The sequence below is a fragment of the Juglans microcarpa x Juglans regia genome, chromosome 4D, assembly GCF_004785595.1.
Source record: "Juglans microcarpa x Juglans regia isolate MS1-56 chromosome 4D, Jm3101_v1.0, whole genome shotgun sequence".
Lineage (NCBI taxonomy): Eukaryota > Viridiplantae > Streptophyta > Magnoliopsida > Fagales > Juglandaceae > Juglans > Juglans microcarpa x Juglans regia.
In genome coordinates this window covers 11,796,082-11,815,800 of record NC_054600.1, presented here as the reverse complement: position 1 = coordinate 11,815,800, position 19,719 = coordinate 11,796,082, and the positions used below count along the sequence as shown (strand labels likewise).

General features: G+C 35.0%; 1 protein-coding gene across 1 annotated transcript; it reads right to left on the bottom strand.

Moving 5' to 3' along the window:
* On the bottom strand, positions 1-17,812 carry LOC121260867 (myosin-11-like). The gene is made up of 37 exons (XM_041162921.1): positions 17,220-17,812; positions 14,929-15,057; positions 13,884-14,027; positions 13,617-13,762; positions 13,365-13,521; positions 13,199-13,257; positions 12,735-12,894; positions 12,494-12,643; positions 12,272-12,408; positions 12,032-12,178; positions 11,790-11,891; positions 11,590-11,647; positions 11,404-11,505; positions 10,884-10,921; positions 10,534-10,660; positions 10,274-10,444; positions 9,971-10,102; positions 9,538-9,647; positions 9,372-9,432; positions 8,926-9,103; positions 7,983-8,401; positions 6,687-6,785; positions 6,232-6,453; positions 5,144-5,283; positions 3,331-3,442; positions 3,200-3,247; positions 2,800-3,054; positions 2,556-2,711; positions 2,259-2,465; positions 2,037-2,177; positions 1,707-1,777; positions 1,505-1,604; positions 1,358-1,414; positions 1,197-1,253; positions 994-1,074; positions 765-847; positions 1-649 (listed from the first exon to the last, which is right to left on the bottom strand). The coding sequence occupies exons 1-37, from the start codon at positions 17,220-17,222 to the stop codon at positions 526-528; spliced, it is 4,683 nt and encodes a 1,560-aa protein (XP_041018855.1). The 5' UTR covers positions 17,223-17,812; the 3' UTR covers positions 1-525.
* Positions 17,813-19,719: the final 1,907 nt, after the last annotated feature.

The following is a 19,719-nucleotide window of genomic DNA, read 5'->3' as shown; positions in this document are numbered from 1 at the left end:
TTTTTAAATAATTTGAAAGTTCATATTAATAAATATTATACAAATTGAAATTTTATAAGTATAGATCACTTTGCATTCATTCCTATATAACACTTATTCTTCTTTCTTCTATATCTCATTTATTACAGTTAGCAATCGAACAATGCAACATTAAAAAAAATCTATAATAAGGTTATAAATAAAATAAAAAATTAACAATTTTTCTGAGCTTCAAACGGGTATGCGACTTGTACAAGTAGAAGCTAAGAACCTCTTTAAACAGGAGAGGGCGCTATCTGTTATGTAAGGCTATACGCTGTTGATTTCTTTCCCTTCAACAAAAACTTGTTTACAAAAAGAAGATTTACAACAATGAACTATGAACTATAAGTAGAAAGGTAATCTCAAAAACGAAAACGTTTAGAGAGTAATGAATATATTTTACAACTCGGTGATGACATTCCCAATAGAGGTTGTCTTGTAAATCTACATCTCGAGTATGGAGATTGATAGAGGGAAAACCAATCCATTTCTGGAGCGACAATGCTAGTCTGAACGTGGCAACAAGAAAGTGAAGCCTGTGTTCTCACGAATAAGCGGCGGTGATTCAACATCGGAGATGTCTATTTGTTCCATGGACTTTGATAAGTCATCAACTGAAAACGGAATACTGCACCAGAGATGGTAGTAGTGGCAGGTAAGTTATCATAACAAAGAATCAAACTGAAGCAGTCACGAAAGGAGAGGTTGATGGAATCATCACATAATTGAATGTTGTCACTAACCTTGAATCGTCATCCAATAGGAATGAATTACTTACTGCATTGTTAGAGTCTTCTGTCATGAGCACCCTCATACTGGAAATAACCTAGACAGAAACATTAAGATGGTAAACTCAATGTTGGTCAGTTTTGTGGAAATTCTGTAATCTCGTGAAAAATGAAATTCGATAATCCTGTAGGGACAAAGATCACTCTGGACATAGTTTGGTAATGACATCCATCAAAAACTTACATCTGAGGACACGCTATGCGTGCCATACTTATCATCCCAGTACATTGTACTGATCCGATATTGCTGCTGTATACTGAGGACCTGTAAATTGCGAAATTAGGTTCAATGAGATCCTGGGAAGAGGTAAAGTTGAATTACTAATTTTTGGCTAGTAACGGCAAAGTAGAATGAAGTATATTCGTTGCTTCTAATGCATTACTCACTGGGCATAGATCATGGCTGATTTCATCTAGTGTTTTCTTTGGTTTTTGATGTATGACCTGAATCAGGAAATTGGATATTTCAGAAGACTATTAGTTGCTCCACCATTGTAATAAGCAAATCTGGTAGAAATGGAAAATAACCAAGAACAGAAGAAGGATACCAGAAACCCAATAGCCTGTTTAATATGCTTGAGCTCATCCCAAGAAGAACCTGCATACTGATTTTTTTTTTTTTTTTTTTTTACCCTTTGGTTAATTATTAGAGGTATATCACAATATCAGAGTATGTGGCAGTGAATTCAAGGTACCTCATCTGTGGCCATATAACACCAATGTTCCAATTCAGCCAGCCCAGCTTTCACGTATTCACCATTACTGAAGGAACAGCACTCTCGCCTTAACAGAAGACTGTATAAAAAATGGTCTATGCTAAATGATAAAAGATAAATTTCTACTTGCATTAGATTTACAACCCAAAAGCAAAATGAAATTGTGGCATAGACGCTACACCTGTTGAATAGCTGAACATTGATGAAAGAAAATATTTGTGTGAACACCTTACGAACTAAAAATGGGGGTACCTAGGAGAGAAAAGAAAACAATCTTAAGCAAAAGTTAATTTTCTGAAAGTACACTCTCAAAATGAAATTCAGTAAAACCAAATATATGAAATTCATGATCTACCAAAACAGGGTTTAGTTAATCCGTTAATCATGGTCAGCAAAGCCAGAGTTGGCTCATCAGGATCCCAGCCTACGTCAACTAGTTCCAACACTGACAAAATACTTCCACCTTATAGGATGAAAAAAAAGGAACAGAGCTAAAAGAAATTCCACTAACATGATTTTCTTTCAAAGTGTTTAAGAAGCTTCCAAGGCTTTTCACTATCCCTTGCCAGTGAGCAATTAAAGCTCGCTGGGCTTCAGTGTTTGCAACAGAACGTGACCCCTTAACCAAGCTTACTCTGGATGTTCTTGGTGCCTGTTTCATCAGATTCAAATAAGAAAGTTTTTAGTTTAAAGAATTTGATAGGAATAAAGCAAGTAAAATAATTTGATCAACCTGGATGCACAATCCAAGCATTGGAGAAATTTCTTTCTTCAAATTATCTCGAATCATTCCATAGATCTTTTCCACATATGCTGTAAGCTGCTGTTTAAAAAGCAAAGCCGGGTACTTGGCTTCAACTTGCCGTAATGTATCCACCCCACCATTCATGTTGCCATTGATTAAAGAAAGATTGATTCCTTGGGGAGCACCGCGGAAACTCTAAATGAAAATAATGGAAAAAACATGAATCAACTGAAGAATCGAAATTCTATGAATAGCTGTAGATATTGACAAGAAACTTATAGTTACTTGTGTCATCCTCCCAAATAGAGTAGCTGATGATGAACGGCGTCGTTGTGGAGCCATTCCAGCTGCACCACTTGCTTTCAATGTGCGCTGGAGTAGTAAGAGAAGTGTTGATGCATTGGATAGCCAATAGGCTAAGATATCATTGTTATCCTGGGTCTGAAATCCAAATGGAAACAATAAAGTTAAAACAGGTTTCTGAAAAACAAAACAAAGTACTTGGCATATAAATTTGGGTATTAAAAACCTCAATAGCATTGCCAATTGTCTGAATGATCCGATCAAAAACACTAGTTCTCTCAACTTCAAATGATCTCCAGTGCAGAAGGCATTTATATATGATGCAGGCAGCAATAGGCCTAGTCCCTGCAAAGCCGAGGTGCTGTGCAATACATCGTATGAGCAACTCTTGGTTTTCCTGCTGCTTCTCATTTAGGGATTTTTGGGGTTTCTCCTCTATTTCAGAAAGATCCCTTTGGTTTGTTGAAGGACTATGCAGATCCTGATTTATTTACCAGGTGATCAGCAATAGAGAAAAATCAAGCAGGAACACTCAGATAGCTCATATTACAAGTTTACTTTTATAATCTATATCTTGTTTCTTAAAGAGTATAAAATGAGAAAATGTTTTGGAGAGCTTTGCTTACCAAAGCTGCCCTTGCATCCATTCCAATATGACCGTTTTCAGGACCTCTCTGCCATACATCAAAGAACCAGATAATCTCTACGCTATCTGGGACAATTAGTCAATCACAGATATTGATGCTTAATTAATTACCTGAATGATTGATCTAGAGCGTCCTGAGAGGAACTTGTTAGGTGCCATGGATACAGCTTGTTGACGTAAGACTTGATTCTCCGATTCTAAATTGGTAAGCTTCTCTTCTAGCCTAATCAAAGAAATCTAGATGTCCAGTTAAGTACGAAAAATTAAACAAGTGATGACTTTTTTAAAATCAAATTACGCAATATAACTCCCTCTATAATATGGCCATGAAGAAAATTGAAATTTTAAATATGTGAATTGGTGCTAGAAAAAGATAAATGCATTTTAATATGTTCCAATGGTTTCAATAATGTAGTTTATCCTAAAAAGCCAGTGATTAAACATTGGGAGTTGAAGGGATAGCAGGAAAAACATGCCTTAAAATGGCTTGTCACAATCTTACGTATCATTTCAAGAACAGCATATTTTCGGTTCTTGCAGATTTTATTTTGTATGTAAGTGTGCTAATTTGTATGGAGTGTCATATGCAATTTGAATGGCCCACTATCTCATATTGAAATCTGATCTTACAATTTACAGTCAGTGGTAATCTTTATGTTTTGTTTTGCAGCTTGATGAAGTAATGTATGAAGAAAGATTTTTTTTTTATAATTAATGTATGAAGAAAGATAACGATCCATCATAAGGACCACAGTTGGCATTGCAATAACTACTCAAATTTAATGTGGAAAATCAAATGGACCAGTAAACAGTGCCACTCAAGTAGATGCTCATGACAATTTTAATTGTCTCTGCCAAACGGAGTTTCCAAGAAGTAAGCATCCTATCATTTAGATGTCTAATATTCACTTTAGTCAAGTTTACCTTTTTTCCATCTTTTCCTTTGTTTATTACATCTAATGTGTGACAGGTTTTGCAAAGAGGTTGTGAGTAAGTTTATTGCTATTACTATTAATAAATTGGCAAAAGGGAAATCCATTGGGTGTAAGGGGAAGATTGAATGAGAAGAGGGAGTGAATGAAGTTAGAAGTCTGGAAGTGTAGGCCTGATCTGGGTTGAGCAACGATATTACCTGTAGGTGGAATAAAATGGTGAGTATGAATAAGTGATTCTGTGCATTTCGGAAGGGGCAACGATATTAACAGTATGAAGATCCAAAACGGTGCGTAAAGGATTTAAGTGAAATGGTGCAAGAAGAGATATAGATGCAGGGGTGTTGTGTTTGTGTAAATGGCTTGTAAACTACGTCATTTTACTTCTGCATAGGAAACTTGTATAAAAGACTGAAAATGCGAGTTTAGCTTTAGTTCTGAGTTCTTGAGATTCAAGTGTACTTTGGAGGTTGGAGATTTCTCGAAAATCTCTTCCAAGAATAAGAAGGTTCTTGGGTTCCTTGTTCATTGTTTCGATTCTTGATTTTGTTAGTTTTCATTCTTGAAGTAGTTCTTGCTGTGTTCTTTCATTCTTGCTGGGAAAACTGAGGAATACCATTACATTGGGTTTCTGTCTGGGTTTTTTTTTTAATCACTCTAATGAATGAAAAAGAGTTTTTCGTTACATCTAGAATTGAATTGTCTCATCAATCATTATTTAGATGTAACATCACTTCTAAGACTTAACTATAAAAAAAAAAAAGGGTAAAACACATTTAGGAATGTCAATATATATGCTTCTCCATTTGGGATGTGCTTCTAGTATCAACCATATTGATTGAATAGTTGTGTGAAGATGCCAAACTATTTCAAGAGTCATGATTTTTTTTAGGCATGATAAGTATGTGAAACTGTTATGTAAAACATGTGAAAATTAATTTCTTTACATGTAAAATAAGTACGAGTGTGCCATTCTTGAAGAATCATATCACCTGGTCAAAGATTCCTGGAGCTGATGAACTTTGGTCTCTGTTTCTTGTAATTTTTTACATCGCTCTTCACTAGATGCTTCAGCTTCACTGTATTTTCTTTTAGAGTCATCAGCTCTTTGTCTCTCTGACTCCAATGATGCCTGTGTTGGCATGAGCCCAGTTTAGATCACTAGTTGAAATGGCCATGATATATCCTTATGTATAAATAACATATAGAATATGTCCATGTAAGCATACAAAAAGCCAAAGAACTCTATGAACTCTTTGGAAAACTTAATTATATCCATTCATAGAGTGACCAAAAATCAGCAATGGTGATGCCGAATAAATAGCGTAATAAATCAAATTGCAACATGTGACCATGTACCATGTCTTGTTACCTAAGTCAGTTAGCCATTTCATTGACAAAGCAGTGTAAGTTGCAGAAAATGTTGAACTTTTCAAATTTCAAATGATCTCAATGGAAGACACATTATAAATTTGACAAGATGTCACCACATAGTCTGCAATGAATTTTTTTTTTTTTTTAATTTTATATCCAGCAACCTTTGTACCACATGTTGCCAGCTAGGTTGCCTTATCCATTTCAAAAATTATTTAAAAATAGTACTTGAAAATTATCATTATTAAGGTTAAGTGACTTGAATCTATCAACTGCAAGAAAAAGTTAACATTAGTGTCCCCCAATATTATTACCACTGTATCGTCCTCTGAAATTTGAAATACCTAGTCTTGTAAATTTCATATGGCACAAAAGAGATCAAACAAGTATTCATCTTAACAAACACGAGAAATGTGAAGTAACTTCTTCCTCTGTTGAATTGCCAGAAATATTCTGTCTTAACTTTATAACTATCAACCATATACGTCAACCACCAAAGTTTCAATTATCATGACATGACACAGTTATGTGAGATGCAGATTGTCTTTAAGAACTTTATCATCAATAGACAGTTTAATTTACCATTTCATGCATCATATATGATATAACCAAAAAACTAGTTTTATATGGTAGCAAAAGGAAAACTATATATCACACACTTGATCCCACAGAAGACATTAGCTGCAGTTTTTGGTAGGTTTCTAACCTTGAGGCTCTGCACTTCTGCTGTTAGAGAATCTATTTTTTGGGTATCTTCGACAAGAACTTGAGTTTCTTTGATAACAGGAGGTGCTTCTTCAATAGCCTGTTTTGCAAACTCTCGTTCCTTGACAAGTAATGCATTTGATTCATCAACTTTATTCTGCAGTTCTTGCAATGAATTCTGCAATTTTGCTATCTCCAGTGCTTTTGCTTCCTCTAGGTCAGTCTGCATATGTGACATTAAGGAATGAGATAATATACATATAGAAAAGCAGAAATGAGTGTCTCTTCTTCAGATGGTGAAAGGTCAAACAAAAGTCACTAAAAATCTTTGAAGTCTCAAAGCATATTTTAATAGATACAAAAGCAAATGGTGCATTAGCATAGAGCTTCTTTGCAAGGTGTCATAGTGTATGCTTCTATGCCTAAAACTACCTATCTGTAGAAAATTGGTATTACCCTTAAACGTTTTTCCAATTGTAAACGCCAAGTGAGCTCCTCCACTCTTTTTTCAAGCTTATCCTTTGCTTCTTTAAGTGCACCGGTTTCCCTTGCAGCCTGGAAAAGATTGCCCATAGATGTTATATATAAAAGAAGATATAGGATATAATTAACAAACAGGGTTTAAAAATTTCTCAATGTAGAGAAAATTTACTTGGTATACCATGCATGCCAATAGTGGGATCAACATTCTTTTATGTCAGTTATTGAATTAGTCAAATAGAACGGAAGAGACAAACAGTATGAGACTCTGCACTCCATCACATGCACATGCTAAATAGCTCCATAATCTTGAAAGATTTGATATTACACCTCAACTTGTTTGAATGAATATTTAAGAGAATGATTATATTTCTTAAATGGAAAATGCTAGTGGAGCCGCTCAAACTTACCGCTTGATTATTTTTATTTATTTTTTACTTAATGGTTGAGGAAGTGACTATTAGTGAAGTTGTGTATTTTTTATTATTTTTTTCGTAATGATTGAGAATGTTAAAAAAATGTTGAAAAGAAAATAGAAGAAAAAAGAGAAATTTTAAATACACTAGCGGTTACTGCTGGGCGGCCTGCTAGCAGCACCCTTCTTAAATTCTATCTTTACTATAGTTGGGAAACAGAAGAAATAAGATGATTATGACTATGATGGTTACAACAAGAAATAACATGATTCAACCTTTTAAGATGCCAAGGATGACATAAAGAGTCACTAGTTTTTTACATTTCCATTGTACCTATGATCCTTCCAGTATCATTTACACATGTATAATTTTGGAAAAGAGCCCTGGTGTACGTATTATGCTGTCTACCATCCTATCATCAAGTCAACATTAGTGCATGTATTATGACTGTGATGATATCTATGCCTATGAAATCTCACTTTCTTGTTTGTTATTTTCCTTGGATGAAAAAAGTATGACTTAAGGCACTGAATAGGAAATCTTATCTTGGGGGTTAATAGAAACAATAGGCCAAAGTATGAGCTTTTTGACATAATTTATAGTTTCACATAAATCATACAAAAATTCTTATCAACATACTTGTCAACCTAGGCATATAAAGCGCATGTATACAATAGTGAAAGATACAAGTTACAAAGCTGACTGTTAACCTTCAGTAATTGAGAAAAAATCTGTGCAGTGAGATGAACTCTTTTTTACTTTGTATTTTTTAAATTTGTGCAAGGATAGTGCCTTGCATAACCTTCTCCAGATATATGTTTTTATATGATATTGCAGGAAAATGTATAATACTAACCATTTTGAGCTTCCGTAGTTCTCTCCTTGCAATTTGTCCCCTCCATCTGCATTGTGTGACTATTGAACCTCTCTTAAGCTTCTTATAGTATGATGCAGCTTTATGACAATGCCATCTTGCCTGCATTATGTTAGAAAGTGAGTTTTCATTTTTGGACAGTGATAACAGTATACGAGTAGATTTCCAGGCGAAATAAGTTTTGAAGTGAATGACCTGGACAAATATGGCAGCTTTAGTTCGTTTTCTAAGTCTGAATTCTTTACGAGCAGCCAATGCCCTTAAACCTGTTTGCAAGACAAGCATAGAGAGATGGAGATTGCAATAGGTTTTTCTGGCTTGGTATCTTCGTATGTGCTTCTGAATTTTCACAGCAGTTGCCTCCCTTTTCAAGAACTCAAAAAGTCTGCAAGCCAGTCTTCCTACAAGTAAATACCAAATAAATAAGAATATCATTCCATTAAGGGGACTATAGATTTAAGGACATGTTTGGATGTTTGGAGCATCTCAGAATTTTGTGAAAAGTAGTGAAATAGTTTGAGCGAAGATGTTTTATTGGGTTATGGGAAAGGAGAGAGAAAAAATTGAATAAAAATATTTTCTAAAATAAGTATTGTATTGGACTTTGTGAAAGTGAATAGATGAAGTTAAAAAATTGTTGGAATATAATTTTTTAATATAATTTTTATTTTGAAGTTTGTAAACGTTGTATTGATTTTTGTGTTCTTTTTTTAAGTTTGAAAAAGTTGTATTGATTTTTGTATTTGAATAATAATTAGGTAATGATTAGATGAAAAAATTGAAAATTTGAAATTAAAAAATGTTTTGTATTTGAGTGATGTTTGGGAATGAAATTATGAGATGTTTTGAGAATTCTCATGTTTGCCAAACATCCCTAATTCTCCTAATTCTCCCAAGGAAATACTTCATATAGTTAAAGGCTCACCTCTACATATAGATTGCAAATCTATTGTAGCCTTCCGCAGTGCAACAAAATGTCTACGAGCAATATGAGTTCGAATGCGCCACTGAATAGTTTTTGCCGCGCGACTAAGTACCTCAGCCCTCCGTGCATCGAGTTCAGCCATCTGACCAGCTCTTAGGAACACTTTTGTTTTGCCTATCTGAAAAACCATTTTGCCCCATTCAACAATGCCTTAGGCCACATTATGGGATTAGATCAATGGACATTCATTATAATTAGAAACATATACATCCATGCATGCATGGCTTATACATAAATAAAGCCCTGCTGCAATGTGCAGTGCATGGGCGTATGTAACACTGATAAAGCTTAAGTAATTATAGAAGCTTGTACGAGATTGAATGAAAGAGAAGCAGTAATACTTTATCAGCAGTTTCTAAAATCAGCAAAGGTGCTCCATGTTTTACCTGAAACCCTTTAAGCCCCTTCTTTTCCAGAATATTTTTGCAAACAACCTTTTCGTTGTTTCTGCACATGATGAAACACATCAAGAAAGTAGAACCCTCATGCAATTAATTATATGTAACTTCTTTTAAACATGAATGGAAATATATGCGAAAAGAGTGTACTTACGTTCCTTCTAAGACCTCTGGAGCAAGAAGACCAAATCGATTTATGAATTCAAAGAAAGGACGACGGGTCGGGTATCCAGCACAACTGATTCTGATTGCCTCTAAAACACCCTACAAGGACTAACATCAGTCCAGCAGAATACAGAAAGGGAAAAGAACAAGAGCAATGCTACGTACAGTCCCCATTTGGGGACTGTAATGCAAGCCTAGGCAATTTTATCTTTAAAATTACAAAAATATCCCTCCTAAAATGATGATTTTTCTCATTTAATGAAGGGCCTGCACATACAGTCCCTAAGTGAGGACTGCAAATAGAATTTCTCAAAGAATAAAAAAGAAATAAAACTAAGAGAGATGGATATGTTTTCAGAACACCAGCTTGAGAGAGAGAGAGAGAGAGAGAGAGAGAGAGAGAGAGATCAAATTTTACTCACACCACAACGCAGTTGTTGCATGATGCTGACATTCTCAAATATGGCAGGTTTTAGAAGGTTATTTGGCTTCACACATCTAATGTAGTGAGGTTCAGTAGAGTTTAATGTTTCCATCAATTGCTGTAGTTGTACCTGCAAACGTTAATCAAACAAACTTTAGTTTTCATGTTCTTGCAGCATAAAAAGGTTTGAATTGTTAAAAGAAGCGAGATGAGCTGATGCATGCAGATGCATTACTTCAAGTGTAGTATAGTTTCAGGCATATCTACAACCTTAACCACCAAGATCACAGAATCAAAGTACCTTAAAACGAGAACCAATAGAAGAAAACTTTGAAGATTTAGTTGTTTCTTCTGGAAGTGGAGGGAAAAGGCCTGCCACAAAAGGACATGTGGAAACACCCAACAAGCCTTGATGTTCAGGGACCACATAGTCCTTGTTTTTGTCCAAAAATTGGTCGGATTGATATAGCACCTGAAACAAAAAAGAGGAACCCGGGTAAAAATTACTATGCCACAGTAGCCCACACAAGCCACAATTGATGCCTTGGTAGTCAATCATACCTCTCCAGCATAATGAGCAATGGTGTAATCCGTGCGAGATAGTTTTGGCTTTATGAAACGCTTGTGGTTTTTAAATGTTTGATACAGCTTGTTTGCAAATGTCTCATGTGTTGACTTCGGAAACATGCTGAAAAAGAAAAGGGACGACTTAGTAAGAATGACATGAAATATCTATCTGGTGTTCGACTAGGAGTTAATCTGGAAGTTCAACACAATACAACAAAAACTTGGGCATTTCTTAGAATTTTCAACCCAAAAAGAGAAATGAAAACAGCAACTGAACTAATATAAACTTCCTTTTAGAAGAAAAACTAAAGCTTCATAGAAGAAGTGAAAGAACAACATATTACCAAGCCTCATCGAGTAGAGCAATGATTCCACCTGGTTTCTGCAAAAGATAAGCATTACAAGTAAAAGACATGAGTTAAATACTAGCCCTGAAGCAGATATTCAATCTAAACTTACAAAATGGACCCAACAAGCTACTCAAAACTAGTGAAAGAGCACTGCAAGTTGACATGTTTAGCATATGCCTGTCTACTAATAACAAACTTGGAAAAAAAAAAAAAAAATTCCTACAGAAAATTAAACTGTATGAGTTTGGAGGCACTATTACATCAGAGCAATTGCCATGATGGTTTACCACTCATCCACCTCTATGGTGATTTAGTTTGAAGATAGAACAGTTTATATTGTATTTTTCGCAGGAAAGAGGTACCCAATAAGGAAGTGTTTACAAATACATTCGAAAGTAACCTTTTGGCTAGATAAATGAAGTGTGGACTTGGTTCCTTAATGATACTGTGTCCAGATTGGATCAGATAACAAAACAAATGGTGAAGGTTGCTAATGGAAGGAAGGAAGATTGACCTTTTCAATAAGATCCAATACATCTTTATTATCCACAAACTCAATGTAACTCCAATCTATCTCTTCTTTCGTGTATTCTTCCTGTTCCATCTTGAAAACGTGCTGAAAGTAATCACCAGAAAGAGTTAAGTTAAAAAGAATGAATAAACTGAAGCACAAGTACTCGATTTGTTCTAGAGACATTACCTGGTTGAAATGTTGCTGCAACTTCTCATTTGTGAAATTAATGCAGAACTGTTCAAAACTGCACATTGTATGGTAATATCAAATTGTAATGAAATGTGTAACTCATAAGAATTATTTGCTTGAATATCCTCAACAATATATGTACGGATGTATATGTATGTGTATGTATAACTATATCTATCGTACTTGTGAGATGTTACCTGTTAGTCTTAAAGCTTTCAAAACCATAGATGTCGAGAACCCCAATCAAAGATTTTGAATTAGGATCCTGTCCAATTGAGACATTAATTTTATCCACCAACCTGCATATAATCAGAAAGTCATGCAGCATTAGATGAATATCTAAGTTACCATGTCCATAGTGTTTCACATAGTGATCAAGAACCATTTTGAAAACCTGGTGATAAATCTGAATGTATCACCACAATAGATACTGTCTTACCAGTCAAATAGTCGAGAATATACTGTCTTAGCTAAAGCATCTCGGCTAATTGCTGCACTTTGAGGATCAAGGCTGCGTTTTATGACTTCTTCTGGGGTGATCATGACACGCTTACATAATGCATCTTCCAAGGCCACAGCATCACACCTGATATAAAGAAAAATTCAATCATTCCAACTGAACGAGAGGGAACATATAAGAAAATGGACCATGGTCATGTTATTAGGATGAAAGTACTACATGAGAAGCTCTGCAGTCATTCTAAGATGGAATTTGGCTTGGTCATCTTTTGGAACGGATGAATCAAGTTCCTTCCCCTTAGCAAACTCAATATTGCCAAGATGAAGTATTGCAGCAACAACTCTGAAAATTGCTTCCTGTGAGTGAGAGGTGAGTGGTCAGAAGATATTCTTTCTTATCTATGCAATAAGCAGTTAATGTTTCCTTTTGAAAAGGCTGAACCTGTTCCTTTTCACTAATCCCAACAATGTCCATTGCTCTCCTTGTGGCAAGATAATCATGAGCATCACTTGCACCAACCAGTTCATAACAATTTGACTGGTTAAGGTAGCGAAATGATTTAGGGTTTCCCAACTTGTACTTCTCAATTTCCTGTCAACAACATAAACGACTTTAGACGAATGTTCGAATCAAGTGATAATTTGAAAACCACATGAAATCTTCCATTCCAAAAGGAGAATACCTCCTGTGGTGCAGCACAAAGAAGGTAGAAGCAGTGGTAGTTGCGTTCAGGATCAGAAATTTGGCAAACACGGGACCTCTCCAAAAGGTAAGTTCTGATGGCTGCGCCAGAGATTCTTCCATGCTTATCAAACTGGATCTCTACAAATTTTCCAAAACGGCTGCAACAACATTTATTTATAGAAACAGGATCAAACCACTCTGACTAAGGAACTGACTATGTGTGGCTTGTTATATATGACATAAAAGGGCTTCGCTCAGGTCAGACTGATAATCGCACCATCAGTGAGAAATCTGGCAGATATGCAGCTATTTGGCTAAATGCTTATTTTCATTACATCGGCACAGTATTATGAAACATCTCTGGATAAAAAACCTTTGAAGTTAAAGTTAATTGATTAGTTGGATGTGGAGGGGAATAAAGTCTGCATGTTACCTTATTGCTTAAGTGGAAGAGTGTCTCACCTGGAATTGTTATTCCTTACAGTTTTAGCATTTCCAAATGCCTCAAGGACTGGATTTGACTGCAGTCAGATCATTAAATGCAAAATGAAAGAAATGTAAACAATAGTAGATAACATGGAGTAATGGGAATTTCATTTTAAAATGAGATCTAGGTTATTGAACATACTTCAAGAACTTGTTGCTCAACTGTCCGTCCTTCAGTAGCAACCCGACCTCCTAAAAATGCAAGGTATCGCATAAGCATTTTCGTGGTCTCAGTTTTACCAGCTCCACTTTCACCACTGACCAGAATTGAATTGCTTTTCCCCTCATTGATCATTGCCCTGATTTTAGTATAGGCATTACCATTAAAAGCTGGTTTGCTGATAAAAGAATATAATGCCAAAAAAAAAAAAAAAAATTGGAGAATGGGGATAACCTGTATGCAACATCGGCAATTGCAAAAACATGAGGGCTTAGTTCTCCAAATGGAGCTCCTTTGTATTGTTGCATCATGTGAGCATCATAAATATGAGGAAGTCTTTGGAATGGATTTATGGCAATTAGAATATTTCCAGTATAAGTCTGGCACAACATAAAAGAGATGCATATTGTTACGGAGACCAAGGTTTCAGAAAAAAGAGTGATTGCTGAGAATGATAAGTTTTTGTTTTACTTGATAAATATGGAGGGAAGGAAAGCTTACATAGATTTCATTCAGTTCATATCTAATTTTTAAGTTCTGCAGAACTCCAGGCTCATGCAAATAAGATAGCTTTGTCATGTCATCAACTCCACCAGCAGGAGCTTCCATATCTTTTGGATAGATCTTCGATAGGTTTGCAACCACCTTAGAATTATGAAAATTGAAACATGAATCTCAGCATCTAGAACAGTCTAAGAAACATATAAGTAATAGAATTTTGTTTAAAAGGATTACTGTGAAGCTAAGATCTGTTTTCTAGTTGATACTACAACCGATACCAATAGGCAAAGTAAGGGATAACTATGACTTACAAAGTTTTCTCAATGTTGATCGTAGAGAAAGAGAAACATGTACATTCATTGTTGTTAAAAGGAAAAAAGGGATACCCATGACTCTCAAGGCAGTACTTAAAGTTGTTTGAACTGTTTATGAATCATGAAGCACAAGCAAGCCAAATACATGAATGAGAGAGAGAGAGAGAGAGAGAGATTTTCTTATGAACATTCCGGAAAACTAAATAAAAAAATTTCATGGATATAGCTTGAAAATTCAGTAGTCAGTAATGTAATGCTCAACGGTGGACAGAAAAGAAATGCTGCTAGAGCTAATATAGAGCTCCCTTTTCTGTGCATCTTTACTTTTTCTTTCCCTTTCCTCATTCTTTCCAGTATCTAACTGGGGGCTATAGACAATTGGCAGGGGCAAATGGTAGATAACAAGAAAAAAAACCTCATTAAGCAATCCAAATCATTGATGGGGACAAAGCAAAGAATCCATTGTAGTCACCAAATATGATAAAAACATGCAACTAGAAGATAGTTCTTTTTATGGTAAAATTTAATTGATGTACGAAATGGTGAAAAACAAAAAGCCACCTGTTCCTCCACCGCAACCCATAATATAAAGTCAAAAATGCATATTTAATTTGTCAATATGGGGGACTAAACATCAAGGATGCAATTATAATGTTAGACTGAAGCACCAGTAACAACTTATTTCTATTCCAATCAAAGAACACTGAAAGAAACTAAATGTAACTGGAAACCTTCTTCCCATTGGTAGTCTGGATCTCAGCTTCCTGTCCATTAATCTTTGACACCTGCCCATCAATCCAAGCTAAATCTGGGTCTTCAACCCAGACATGGGAACCTACAATGATATTCACCGGAGTTCCCTACAGATGCATGCAGATATCAGAGCACGAAATTATTGTGTAAGAAAGTTTATTTAAAACTTAGTTATAGACAAAAAAATAAAAATAAATAAATAAAACTTCAACATAGCTCTGAATATAATCATGAGAAATTCTGTGCTAATAGAAACTTTACATTTACGTTAAACCATGTATCAGGTGTTTTAAAAGAAAGTTTTAACTTTTTCCAACACAGTAATGTCTTCAGAACACATGACCTATGCAGCTTTCCAGATATAGCTTCAAGCTTAATATGTGAAGAGTATAGACAGCTAAATGGTAGAATACTTGATTGCAAAATGGTACAGAGAGTAGCTGGCTTATTAGAAAACCAAATCCACTGTTCATTACAATCCCATTGCTTCAATGCAACCGCATCTGAATTTCCCAACACCATCTGATTTCAGCTAGCCTTGTTTGCCCTCCTCGTCTCTCTTTTCTTAAACCTCTTTTCCTCCTCTTATCTTATAGACTGATTACAAGTTATATTATTTTGAGTTACCAAAACACGCATCATGTAGAAATTGTTGGTGGCTACATCTTCATTGGAATGAACATTGGCCAAATTGCAGGTTACGCCTCTCAATCCTTGAAATTTGCTAATACTTGGCTATAAACCGCCACACATTAAGGAGGTTTTTGTTCCAAAACCCATCTTTCCAGTATTCATATATATTATTAGTCTAAGAATACAGCATTAGTTTTAGCTAAGAAAGCATAGGAGCATCCTCACGATCAAAACTCTTCATAATCTTTTCCCAAGAGTCGTATATTCAGTGTTCTCTAGGATGTTAATCCTTTATCATTATCTTTAACTGCTGGTATTGTTACCCTTTTATATTTGGCAAAAGAATGGACGCTTTGAAACTTTCTATCAAGTATGTTACTTTTAGGGGTGTAAATTTAAACCGGAAAACCGGACTGAACCGGACCGGTTGGTCCGGTTTTTGAACCGGTCCGGTCCGGAACCGGTTCCTATATATTGAAAACCAGCCGGAATCAGTCCGGTTTCAGTTTCGTAGTTTCCGGGACTAGACCGGACCGAACCGGACTGGTTGAAAAAAAAATATAAAAATTAATTTTATATATTATACAAAATAATATATATATATAAGTTTTATATATTATATAATATGTAATTATATATTAAATTTTAAATATAATATATATAATTATATATCATATATGAAATAATTTCATATTATAATTTATAAATTATAACATGAAATGTTAATCTTAAATATGAACATTTGTAATTTGTTTGATTATATGTTATTAATATAATTATATATACGATAATATTATTATAATTTATAAAATAAAAGTTTAATCTTAAAGATGAAAATTTAATTGATCATATGCCTTAAACACAAAAATATATATTAAATTATTAATAACATTTTATTATAAGAGGTAATACTTTATTATATATTTTTACATTTAAAAAAAATCGAAAAACCGGACCGGACCGGAAACCGGTCAAACCGGAGATACTGGTTTAGGAGGGTAACCGGGGCGTAATCGGTTTTGAAAAATGTAAAACCGGTACATACCGGTTCGGTCCTAAATTTTATCCAAAACCGGACCGGTTACACCCCTAGTAACTTTAGATCAAACCCTCTTTATGGCTGATTGATCAGCTGGTTCCCTTCAATGGTAAATGCTAACATCTGTTCTAAATCCCACAAGCTAAGGTTTTCCAAAAATATGCAAATTAAACAATCATTCCTCATCGTTTGTTCTAGATATTAGTGGAAGGCTCTGCTCCTGATTTTATTCAATCTGTTATATGGGTGGATAATCATCGTTTGTATTGATACTTCTGTTTTAATGGAATTGTTTCTTATAAAAAAAAAAAAATCGTTCCTCATCGTTGTAATTATGCATTCTCATGCTGTAAAGTTTCAACATATAGTTGTCTTAAAAAGGATAATGCTCCCATAAGTTTTACCAAACACAAATCAAGGAGAAATGATTGAGCCTTAAAGTACACTGAAAAAGTAAAGACGACTAATCATATTTAGAAACTCGTAATAACTATACCAGTTACAATTAACGGGGGCATCCAAAAGAGTTCAACAGTATAGTTTACACCAAAATGATTAACTAAAACAAAATCGAGCACTTAAGCGCAGCAAGCATACCATTTTTAAGATTTCGATCAAGGCTCAGCCACGCATAAGCTCTCGCTTCATAAAATTCATCGGATTGATTCAAACATTCTTAATCACAGGAACCAAAAAGGAGCCCACCATCTTGGCGAAAATTGAAACGTAGTCAAGTATGGTCAAACAAAACGCAGGGAAACGCCAAACTTCTTAATCATCGACACTACAAAAGGCAATGACCCTTTTGACGATAATCAATAGAAACAAAAATGGACTCAAAGTATGGTCGAAAAGAAAGCCGAGAAATGCCATTTTCTGGGAAAAATAGGCGAGGGAGTGTGGGGAAGGGAGAGAGAGAGAAAGAAAGAGTAACCCAGATGTATGTGCGTGGTTTGGGAAGGGAATGGCGGGATACCATCCAAAATGGCTTGTGGGGAGTGACATTCTTCGAGAATACCTTTAAGTTCGGTTTGCTTCCCTCTCGTTTCGCGCCAATTAGTGGCTACTAACCAAGTCCTCTCTCTCTCTCTCTCTCTCTCTCTCTCGCTCTCTGTATGCCTTTCTCAACGGAATGTGAAAGTGTTTCTGTACAACGTCTCGCCAGTCGCCACAGTGCAACTGGTTGTACTCTCAGCTTTTAGAGCTCATCCCTATGGCCGTTGGATTGGGTCCTATAATATATTTTAACAATTTCTCAACATCTCATCTCACAGATTTTAACGATTTGCTCTTTTTCTTTTTTAAAAAATAAAATTATTATTATTGGTTTTGTAAATTTCAGAAATAATAATAAAGAGAAGTTTCTGAATTAAAAAAATCAATGCCAAAACCAGAGAGATCGAAACAATGATTGAACCTGTTTAGTATTGTAGTACTCACGGAATGTTACGTTCATTTGTATAGCGCAATGTCCACACGCGAGATTTGCATGGATTGACAAAGATTCATAAAATAAAAACTAAAATGTAATAAAGTAATATAAACTAGTGACAAAATTACTTATTCAAATGTCTAAACATAACTAAACCCATGTGGCAATAACACATCATATTATAAACTTAACTTACATTAACATTTGGCTTGACTTTGATAACTTTCATGCATAGCCAGAAATATAGTGGAACACTCTGTTCCCCCATTGAAATCTTTGGAACGGTGATCTATTAAACTTGACTTAATTTTTTTTCTTAACAAAGCGATAGATACAAAAGATTTTATAAATAAATAAAGTCAATTTTTATTAAAATACTTGAAATGCAAAAGAGAGTTCGTAAAAGCCCGCCAGAAATTCAGTGGATGAATTTCTTTACACTTCAGGAACGTCATGAAAATTCTAGAAAGGTGTGACAAATCGAGCAATCACGTAGGTTTTAGTATGTCAACTTAGTCAGTTCTTATCCACTTTGGTGATAGAAACACGATTTTATTTATTTGAGGTACTTAGGAGCATAGGATTGAGAAACAGTTTACGCTATCAGTCTTAGATGAATATTTAAGATTTCACGACGCAATAATATAATTTTCGTTTTCTAGATGATAGTTGCTTATTCGAGGTGCTTATGAGTCGAAATTTACGAAATGATTTGCACTATTAGTTTTGCAGAATTATTTAGGATTTTATGATGCAAATCTATTTTTGCCATTTTCAGAGTGAATAGTAACATCAGTGTTATAACCCAATCCAGTCGTTTTCAAATCACAGTGTGGATTTCCAAATCAGTCTAGAAAAATTTTATTTAGACACTTGATAAGATCTTAGTCACACTTGATAAATAGTATAGTACACTTAGTACCAAGAGGAACCATGAGATGAAAATGTGAAGAAAATAAAGGAAAATCAAGTATTGTGATCATACCAACAAAGTCAAACATTATTACATCCAACCATTCATTTTTTTGTGCCAAACCAAAAAGGGTTTCAACCATAGTGAAACCTCAAATCTTTGAGATCCAATTGAAACCTCAAAACCTTTGTGAAAACCAAAATCGTAAGAGGTTTCCCCAAACCTCAAATTGTTATCCCAAACCCTAAGGGTTTGTCGATTTGTTTAATCACTTGATTACTTCACTTCTACATGCTATTAACCATTCAAATTCATCTCATTACTCCTTTTTTTATTCTTTTATATCTTGGTAATTTCAATGGGACCCCAAAAAAATTAGATTTGGGCTTGAACCCAATCGAAACCCCAAAGTGAAGCCCATGAAACCTCAAAATTATGCCCAAAGGTAAGGCCCATCTTTGGCCCACTGAAAGCCGCCACCACCAAGGGAGGCTTCTTGAGGAAGTTTCTTCTCCCTCCCAAGATCTAGACAAGGATTGATACCACTACTCATTTTAGCCCTCAACAGTCCTTTGATATAAGACATAAAGTGTAACACCCCGTCCAGAAATTTAGTAGATGAATTTTTTTAGGCTCGAGAAATCTCGTGAAACTCTCAGAAATATTTCACGAATTGAACAATCGCATAGATTTTAGTCTGCCAGCATAGTCAGTTTTATTACTCATTATGATGCCACAAATACGATTTTATT